The 9,052-nt window shown below is 46.2% G+C and overlaps 2 protein-coding genes across 5 annotated transcripts; one reads left to right on the top strand and one right to left on the bottom strand.

Annotated features, from left to right (window-relative positions):
• The first annotated feature begins 2,384 nt into the window (after window positions 1-2,384).
• On the top strand, window positions 2,385-4,705 carry LOC112892121 (cytochrome P450 711A1-like). Its single transcript, XM_025959205.1, has 4 exons — window positions 2,385-2,692; window positions 2,775-2,924; window positions 3,098-4,034; window positions 4,136-4,705. Exons 1-4 carry the CDS (start codon window positions 2,439-2,441, stop codon window positions 4,463-4,465), a joined length of 1,671 nt encoding a protein of 556 aa, XP_025814990.1. The 5' UTR covers window positions 2,385-2,438; the 3' UTR covers window positions 4,466-4,705.
• A 34-nt stretch (window positions 4,706-4,739) lies between these two features.
• On the bottom strand, window positions 4,740-8,755 carry LOC112892143 (reticulocalbin-1). 4 transcript variants are annotated; one of them, XM_025959240.1, is made up of 8 exons: window positions 8,133-8,755; window positions 6,964-7,066; window positions 6,816-6,881; window positions 5,814-5,978; window positions 5,621-5,717; window positions 5,255-5,383; window positions 5,058-5,176; window positions 4,740-4,977 (listed from the first exon to the last, which is right to left on the bottom strand). In XM_025959240.1, exons 1-6 carry the CDS (start codon window positions 8,713-8,715, stop codon window positions 5,267-5,269), a joined length of 1,131 nt encoding a protein of 376 aa, XP_025815025.1. In that variant the 5' UTR covers window positions 8,716-8,755; the 3' UTR covers window positions 4,740-4,977; window positions 5,058-5,176; window positions 5,255-5,266. The 4 variants fall into 4 exon arrangements, with proteins under 4 accessions (XP_025815025.1, XP_025815033.1, XP_025815050.1 ...); XM_025959248.1 differs by having other exon boundaries at window positions 5,058-5,173; XM_025959265.1 differs by having other exon boundaries at window positions 5,259-5,383.
• Between the last annotated feature and the right edge of the window lie 297 nt (window positions 8,756-9,052).

Below are 9,052 nucleotides of genomic sequence, written 5' to 3'. Positions count from 1 at the left end.
TAGTATATGTGAGTAGTATAGGTAGTATAAGGGTACTATGGGAGAAAATATTACTGACACGAGGATTCATTTCATTTGGACTATCTTTCTAATTCCATCTCTTCATTTTCATTTATAACTAAAAAATTATCTCAAAATTACCCTTACGAATGAAGGGTTAGATCTGCTCTATACTATGTACCATAAAAGATCTCTGACTAAATAGTTCTGCACTTTTTTTTGTGCAATCATAGTTCTGCACTTAACCTCAAATGTACCTAGACCCTGTGTGCTTTGTCAACTCTTACATTTGGACATTTTCCAAAAGTGGTGAAATATTGCTTTGACGCAAACTAATCAAGCAGAGAGGAGCTATATAATAAATAAGCTCAAAATAATGAACAAAACAATTTGCATGTACTGATACCTACATGTATTGGAAAAAGAGCTTCCGTCTTTTGCAATGATAAAGCTGAAAATGTTGTTTTTGAAACAACAAAATCAAATCAGTTTTTGATGGATCTAACCAAAATTTATTATAATTGAAAGAAAGAAGAAACAATAATGACTGGATAATCCTCCTCTAGTTAAAAGAAAATGAAAAAAAGAAACGAAGTCTACAGAGTGACATCCATACAAGAAAAAAAATGAAAAAAGAAACGAAGTCTAAAGACTGACATCCATAAAAGAAAGAGTGTTCATGTACCCAGTCCCAGCAAGATCCTTCTAGGTTGGAAAGATCAGTTCGGAAGGACCATACCATCACTGTAAGATGCCATGGATTCATCTTGCTAACAGCCTTGCTCCCCACAGAAGAATCTTTCCTCAAGGGGATGGCAACGAGAGAAATAATATCAACCCTGCATCCAATATCCCAAGAATGTGGACCATCCTTTTCGAAATTGTAGACCAGCTTGGACAAAATTTGATTTTGGATTTAGCTAATTTAACAGTGCTTCTGTTATAGTTTTATCCCTCATCATAATCATCATGGTGATTTTTGAAGCCTTATGTGAATAGAACATACTGTTTCATCAATAACTAAGTCATCTAGTATAGTTTCGAAGAAAATTTATCATGTCATGATTCATGAACAACCAATCAATTTCAAGTTTACAGCTGTTAACTGTTCAGATGATAGATTATGGATTAAATAGTCTATGAATACATCACTTTTTTCAGAATTTGGGTCTAAATACATAGCAAGAAAAAGAAGACTGAAAGATACATGTGCCGTTCTAGTATGGTGGTGTCAATTCTGTTTTGTCAGAATCATAATGTCAATACTAGCCTACATGGAATCTGGAGATCGTTAGAAAGTTTATTCTATTCATACAGTGATTAGCAGACACCAGACAGTGATTGTAATTGGCCAAGATCCCACACATGAAGTATATGGTGCGAATTTATTGACCGCATTACAGTGGCCGAATCAGTGCATTGATCTGTTCCATTCGATTCCTCCTTCCAACGCGATTTGTTACTGTCGCCATCGCGTCACCCATGTCATTGCGACATGTGCTTTACAATGTGTATGAAGGCAACCTATGACTAGTCCATTACCAGACCGTATTTCCATAAGAAAATGATGTGAGAAGAACAAGTCCAGAACTTAGTAATTTCTTCGGTTTCTGCTCTTGTACAAGTAATAGCTGCAGGTTGATATATTCAAAATGAATTCAATTGGTATGTCTCACTTAAGTGATTTGACTCTTGTACGACAAATCAAGGATTTTGTATTACCGGCACATGCATGAATTGTACTTTTCTGTTTTTCTCATACAATTCTTTTACTTTTATCTGTTATAAAAGTATAATAAAATTGTGACCAATTCCTTCTGCTGATCTAAATAGCTGCAGTTGCTCCTGTGATACATTCAGACTAATAGTTTGTGCGGTAAAATCCATTTTCTAATTCCCTGCAATGTTTAGAGCATGCAAGGGAACTGTGTACATATGAACTGAATTAAGGCGAATAAAATTAGCCACCACATGTAAATAGTTGCATGTAGGCAATCTGTGGTTGTCTGGTTGGTAACACCTTACAGAATTATTCATGAGAATAAAAAATTGGAAACAATAAGATTTTTTTGACAAAACCTCTGGATTGGTAACTGCTGATATGTCGCCAATATGCTGCCTGTGTTTCCTCTCCTCTGATTTATTGGTCATATGGCGCAGATCGACTGGTAATTGAGATTTTTCACAAAACATCTGGATCGGTAACTGCTGATGTGTCGCCAAAAAGCTGCCTGCGATTCCTCTCCTCTGATTTATTGGTCATATGGCGCAGATCGACTGGCTCAGCAGGATCTGACGACTACAAACATGAGGACGACATCGGATGCTGTTCACCTCACCCTTTATAAATTGGCAGGAGCAGCACCAGTTGAACACCAGAACTCTGAGCAGCTAGGCAGCTCCTCTCTTCCACACGTGCCAGTGTCCAAGCTTCTCCCATGGAGACTGCAACCAGTTGCAATGGTGCACCCGAAGCTGGTCTTGTCGCGCACCAAAGCGTACCTGTTCTTGTGCTCATATCTTTTATGTCTCTGTTCAGCGCATTTCTGATATACTTCTATGCACCCTTCTGGCTTGTGAGGAGAGTTCCGGGTCCACCAACCAGGTTCCCAGTAGGCCATCTTCATCTTCTTGCCAAGAGTGGACCTGATGTCTTTCGTGCGATTGCAAAGGAGTATGGTCCAATCTTCAGGTAATCCTCGTAATTTGAGGTTCTGCAGATTCAGGAGTAATGCGTAGATGGAGAAGAAAGTAACCATGGTTACCACGCGCAGGTTTCACATGGGAAGGCAGCCACTGGTGATTGTGGCCAATGCCGAGCTGTGCAAGGAGGTTGGCATCAAGAAGTTCAAGGACATCCGCAACAGGAGCACCCCGCCGCCGACCATCGGCTCCCTGCACCAGGACGCCCTCTTCCTCACCAGGTGCTAGTGATTGATGATAACCGAATGAACTGACAAGTAGTTTGAAAGTTGAAACATTAGCTAGATGGAGGTAGGCTGGAATGTTCAGAGAAGGCATGGAAAAAAAATCTCTAACACTTGCATGAATTTGAGCGAGGCAGTGAGCTTAACATACTGTGCTCATATAATGTCAGGGACTCGACATGGTCGGCGATGAGGAACACGGTGATCCCGCTCTACCAACCGGCACGGCTTGCCAGGCTCATCCCGGTGATGCAGTCTTACGTGGATGCGCTGGTGGCTAACATCGCCGGCTGCCCAGACCAGGACTGCATCCCCTTCTGCCAGCTCTCGCTGCGGATGGCCATCGACATCATCGGCAAGACGGCCTTCGGCATCGAGTTCGGCCTGTCAAAGAATTCCGCGGGCAGCAGTTGCGGCAGCGAGACCGACGGTGGAGAGGGCGACGACGACGTCAGGGAGTTCCTGAAGGAGTACAAGCGGTCCATGGAGTTCATCAAGATGGACCTGTCGAGCTCGCTGTCCACCATCCTCGGCCTCTTCCTCCCGTGCGCCCAGACGCCGTGCAGGCGGCTGCTGCGCCGGGTGCCCGGCACGGCGGACTACAAGATGGACGAGAACGAGCGCCGGCTGTGCCGCCGCATCGACGCAATCATAGCTGGCCGGCGGCGAGACCGGGCCGCGCGCCGGCGTGGCGGTGACGGCGACGCCGACGCCGCCGCTCGGTCCGCCCCGCTGGACTTCATCGCGGCGCTGCTGGACGCGATGGAGAACGGCGGTGGCGGCGGGAAGGACTCCGCGCTGGAGGACAGGCACGTCCGCGCGCTGGCGTACGAGCACCTCATCGCCGGGACGAAGACGACGGCGTTCACGCTGTCGTCGGTGGTGTACCTGGTGTCGTGCCACCCGCGCGTGGAGGAGAAGCTGCTCCGGGAGCTGGACGGCCTCGCGCCGCCGCGCGGGCGCGCGCCGACCGCCGACGAGCTCCAGAGCAGGTTCCCCTACCTCGACCAGGTCATCAAGGAGGCCATGCGGTTCCACCTCGTGTCGCCGCTCATCGCCAGGCAGACCTCCGAGCGCGTAGAGATCGGCGGCTACGTCCTCCCAAAGGTAACCGCAGCGCCGCCGCCGCCGAGCTGGTTCAAGTCTCATGCCGTCAGCCAGTTCACTTCAACAAAACAAACGTAACGAGGCGTGTTCAATCATGGCAGGGCGCGTACGTGTGGCTGGCGCCGGGGGTGCTGGCCCGGGACGCGGCGCAGTTCCCGGAGCCGGAGGAGTTCCGCCCGGAGCGGTTCGCGGCGGAGGCGGCGGAGGAGCGGGCGCGGCACCCATACGCGCACATCCCGTTCGGCGTCGGGCCGAGGGCGTGCATCGGGCACAAGTTCGCGCTGCAGCAGGTGAAGCTCGCCGTGGTGGAGCTCTACCGCCGGTACGTGTTCCGGCACTCGCCGGCCATGGAGTCGCCCATCCAGTTCGACTTCGACCTCGTCCTCGCCTTCCGCCACGGCGTCAAGCTCAGGGCCATCAGGAGGGAGTGAGACTGGCTTGCTTGGGGCCGCGTGTGGAACACAGCATCCGTGATGGTGCCATGGTTTGTCTTCTCGTGTGTGAATTGTACTTCATCATAGTATAGTATTATCAAAATATCAATAGCATATAGGCTGAAATTATAATACATACAAATAGCTGAAGAAGACTGGAACGCATTGAACCGTTTGTAAATGTGTCGCGGATACAACTTCCGTACAAGAATGTGTGTGATGAATGGGTTTTCTCCACTTCCTAGTGCTGTGCCTATGTTGTACAGCTTCAGACATGAATTTGACCAATTTCTGTGAGATATGCGAGCCTTTAGTAACACTTTCCTGGTTTAGTTTGGTTTACAATAAGCTACTTTTGTATCAAAAAATGAAAGAACGAAAGCTAACTCACATCTGCACAGAACATATGATTAAAAACAAACTAGAAAAGATTATAAAGGCTACAAAAGAACACACAGCTTGTAGTAACAGGTGCGTGAAAAACATGCTTGTATTGTACATGGAATCACCTGCCAAGAAACAAAAATTGCCATGTAATAAATATTTGTGGCTTAAAAATTTAAACTGAAAAGCAGGTCAAGTGATGTACCACCAAATGTGCTTGTAGCCTGCAGACGAAATCAGATAGACCACGGAAATGATCTATTCGCAGCAGTACATACCAAAGCCTGACTTCCGAAGGTGGTGATTCCACAAAGCTTCGTGCTGCTACAATACACAAAAGTGTGAACAAATGAAAGTTGGCAAATGCAGGAAGCAGGACAGAGTACAAGCATGTGCCCTTACTTGCCTAAGGAACTAACGGAGCTCGTCATGAAACCCATAATCATTTTCTGTGAATAAAGCATTGTAGAAGACATAGGGGTTCTCAATCATCTCTTTCATGCTCAACTGTCCGTCTTTGTTTGTGTCAGCCTACATTGGAGAAAAGGGTTACTAGATGGCAAAAGTCACCAAGCCTACCTAGAGAAAGACACTGCTACTTGGTCTCTTTCAGCATAATTGAAGCTTATTGTGATAAACAAGGGCAAGCTGTTCCCAAACACCTGACAAATTTAAGCCCATAATCCATAGTACATACTTCTGATGGTCCTAGAGATCAAGGGATCCCAACTTATCCCAAAAGTAAAGCAAGACGCAGCACACTCTTACCTGCGATATTACGTAGTCAGCTTGTTGCTTGGCATAGAAGTGTTCTGAAGGGTGGAGATTATCAATTATAGGCTTTAGTTCATCGGCTGTTAACAGCCTTCAAAATGAGGAAAGCCTCCTATGTCAGTCGGAAAATATTTACTCTGATAAATGCATAGGAACAATTTAAAACACTGGAACTTGTAATATTTACCCATCATTATCCAGATCAAGGTGTGAAAAAGACTTCTTAGCTGGTGCATCAGAGCCACCGGTGTCATCTGTTATGCCTTCATCATCATAATGTCGAATCGAGTAAAATAATCCACTGAAGAACTCTTGAAAATTGAGCTTTCCATCATTGTCTTTATCTCTTTCCCTGAATAGTCAACACAGATTCATCTTAAATGATGATACCTTAGAACAGACATCTGCGAAGCTAAATAGGAATGTGGCCCAGATAGCATTAATAGAAACCATTTCAGTCAGGATAACCAATGTTGGTACTAGATAGTATGCCATTGCAAATAATTCGGACAATCCAAAACAGAGGCATGAAGTAGCATAGTTTGAACCCAGCATGAATCAGCATAGATTATTCACTAAAAACCTAACTCAAGCATATCTTCCATTAAAGCCCCAGAGCCTAGTTTGACTACCAGGAATTTCCAAATAAGGATCATGGCATTAAGCACATAGTTGAGAATCAAATATCAAGAATTCAAGACTAAAACATCTCAAATATGTAGCCATAATCTGATCCAGCTGTAATCAACAAAACATTAAGTGACATGCCAGCCAATATATACTATTTAGTATCAGAAATATGAGAAATGGGCAGGATTAAAACAGTCGATGAAAATTCAAATATTAATTCCTTCATACATGCCATGAACTGCTCAGTCAATTATTACCTCTGAAGTGGCCTGCAGTAGTTAGCTAGTTACTTGTGTCACATATAATTTACAGTTGTGGAATAAACTGTGTGTGGCAACTGGCAAGCACCTCAAACATTCTTTCTTTTCTTAATTTATGTCTAATATTATAATCTATAATCCTGGTAACGAAACATCTAATATTGGTTTCCTTGAAGTACAGGAAAATAAACTTTTCCATCATCATTATTCTTGCACAGAACTGAAATAATACTAAGATCATGCAAAACAATGCAGTTGACTGCAAACATAATGGAGAAGTTTGGAGGGAAAATTTGTACCTGACTTCTTCTTTGCACAACCAATGTATTAGCTTTGGGTTGGCAGTATCAGCTGGATGTAAAAAGCTGGACACAGAAATTCAAAGTAAATACTGAATGCTAGGTAAAAAAAAGGTTTAGGAAAAGGTGGTCAGAGAGGAAGTAATACTCATTAAACTCAGTCAGATTTAGGAAGCCGTCATCATCCATATCTGCGGCACTGAAATGCTCCTCCTTCCACCATCCGACCACATCATTGGTTGAGTTATGATCTGGACATAGACAAGGGTTAGTGCTCAAATTGCTAAGATATGCATGCGATAGTCACTGCAGGTTGTGGTCTATTGAACTCCTTCCAGCTTACCATTGTATCACTGGTTGAGTTATGATTCAGACATAAATGGGACTATTTTTTATGAGATTGGCAGGCGTACCGAAACTTTTTTCACTCCATGTAATATATACAATTTCATCAATGTGACTAACTGAGAACTATTCAGGTTGTCATCTGTTTACAAATCTTTGTTCAAAATGTATGGTAAAATGAAATTTCAACATTTATTGGTTGACACAGGGACCATATTGAAAATGAACTCTGGCATATTCAAAATGTATCAGAACTCCAACTTGATGACGATATCTCTTGCAGCTTATGTCATGCCACTTAAGTATGGTCTGGTCTGGAGTAACATTCACATGAGCATATAAGTACAATTCTAGTTTCAAGAAAAAATGTAAATGACAAAGGCATGTTTCCTCAGCCTATGCTCGATCAATGGAGAATGGAAAGGTTCCTAATTCCCGCACACAGGCAAGCTCCCAAAGTTATAACTTTTTTATTAATTCAGGCATGGGGCATTATGCACGACTCCATGCATTCCCTTTCTTTGAAAAAAGTTGAAAACTTCTCAATGTGATGCATTTAAGCAACATTCAGTGGAAGGATTTAAATAATACTTTACTAAAACAGCACTTCTGGCAAAATTGTTATACAAAACTTCAATTGCTTGGCTTCATCGTGGTCTACATAACAAATAGGCTAGCAAGACGAATCATTTTTAGAGTAAATAACCACATTTCCACTCCGTAAAATGACTTAACATCGCAATGTGGCCTAAGAATCAGTAAATGTATCCTAAAATCCAACAACTACATCACGTGGTCAAACAAATCTCAGCACCAAGATTCAGAGCTTCCCAGCTAGCCAGCTACCATTGCAAGATTATAAGTATCGAACGAACTTAAAGTAAGCATACACGCCCAAATTTAGTACAAGGATCCAAATCCCACTGAAGAAACAAACGCAAATAGCTGGAATCGTACATACATGATACGTACCGTCGAAACGCCAGGCCCAGCTGGGCCGCTCGTACTCGCCGAAGGCGAGGCGGCCGTCGTGGTCCCGGTCGTGCAGCTCGAGCTCCCTCGCGGTGCGGTGCAGCACCTCCCGCCGCGCGTTCGCGAGGTTCCACGCGGCCAGCTCGTCGCCCGTGACGGCGCCGTCAGCGGGGCCCACGTCGATCCTCGGGAACAGCTCCTCCACGCGGCTCGTGACGTTGAACCGCGCGGCGTCGTTGATGTAGTCCTCGCCGTCGGAGAGGTCCTCCGGGACGGGCGCCGCCTCCATGCCCGGCGCGTGCAGCCCCGCGGCGGCGAGGCGCTCCCACTCGCGGTCCTCGAGGCGGCGCTCGAGGTCCGCGACGACGGGGTCGAACGGGATCTGGTGGTGCTCGTGCGCGTGTGCGCGGTCACGGAGGCGGAGGCGGCGGTGCGGGTGCGGGGTGGGGGACGGGGAGGACGGCGAGAGGCGGAGCAGGAGGAAGAGGAGGCCCGCGGAGGCGAGCGCCAGGGCCAGTGTCAGCGCGAGGGTGGGCGCCGCCGAGGGCTTCCTCGTCGCCGCCGCCGCCGCCGGCTTCGCCATGGCCGACGAGTCGCGGCTCGGACACTTCTCTCCTTCCCCCCCCCCCCCCCCCCCCCGGTGCTTTTGCTTTCACAAGTAGGAACTGGTGATTTTGGTACCTAGTCCACTCTCAGCTGTACTGTTCTCAGTTACTCTATGGCATGTGGGGCCACCATTAGAGGGACCACATAGCAGTGCCAGATGAGCGTGGTTTACGCGTGGACGGCGGAGGTGAGGACAACGTGCAGGGATTAATGGTGGTGGTTGTGGTCTGGTCCATGGTGAAACTTGGCCTGCGTACGCTGTGCTACAGGGCCGGTTGGCCTTTATCTTGGACTGTTACTGTCCGCGCGTCGCT

The sequence above is a fragment of the Panicum hallii genome, chromosome 1, assembly GCF_002211085.1.
Source record: "Panicum hallii strain FIL2 chromosome 1, PHallii_v3.1, whole genome shotgun sequence".
In the NCBI taxonomy this organism is placed as follows: Eukaryota; Viridiplantae; Streptophyta; class Magnoliopsida; order Poales; family Poaceae; genus Panicum; species Panicum hallii.
The sequence above is the reverse complement of the archived record's forward strand: the minus strand, read 5'-3'. Positions and strand labels throughout refer to the sequence as shown.

What these genes read in the sequence shown, in the direction of transcription:
- LOC112892121 (XM_025959205.1), top strand. Translation starts at nt 2,439, where the DNA reads ATGGAGACTGCAACCAGTTGCAATGGTGCACCCGAAGCTGGTCTTGTC. An exon ending in GAGTATGGTCCAATCTTCAG is followed by an intron (nt 2,693 to 2,774) that starts GTAATCCTCGTA and finishes TACCACGCGCAG; the next exon opens with GTTTCACATGGGAAGGCAGC. An exon ending in GCGGCTACGTCCTCCCAAAG is followed by an intron (nt 4,035 to 4,135) that starts GTAACCGCAGCG and finishes CAATCATGGCAG; the next exon opens with GGCGCGTACGTGTGGCTGGC.
- LOC112892143 (XM_025959240.1), bottom strand. Translation starts at nt 8,715, where the DNA reads ATGGCGAAGCCGGCGGCGGCGGCGGCGACGAGGAAGCCCTCGGCGGCG. An exon ending in CTTGATCTGGATAATGATGG is followed by an intron (nt 5,718 to 5,813) that starts GTAAATATTACA and finishes CTCATTTTGAAG; the next exon opens with GCTGTTAACAGCCGATGAAC. An exon ending in CTGACTACGTAATATCGCAG is followed by an intron (nt 5,384 to 5,620) that starts GTAAGAGTGTGC and finishes TCTCCAATGTAG; the next exon opens with GCTGACACAAACAAAGACGG.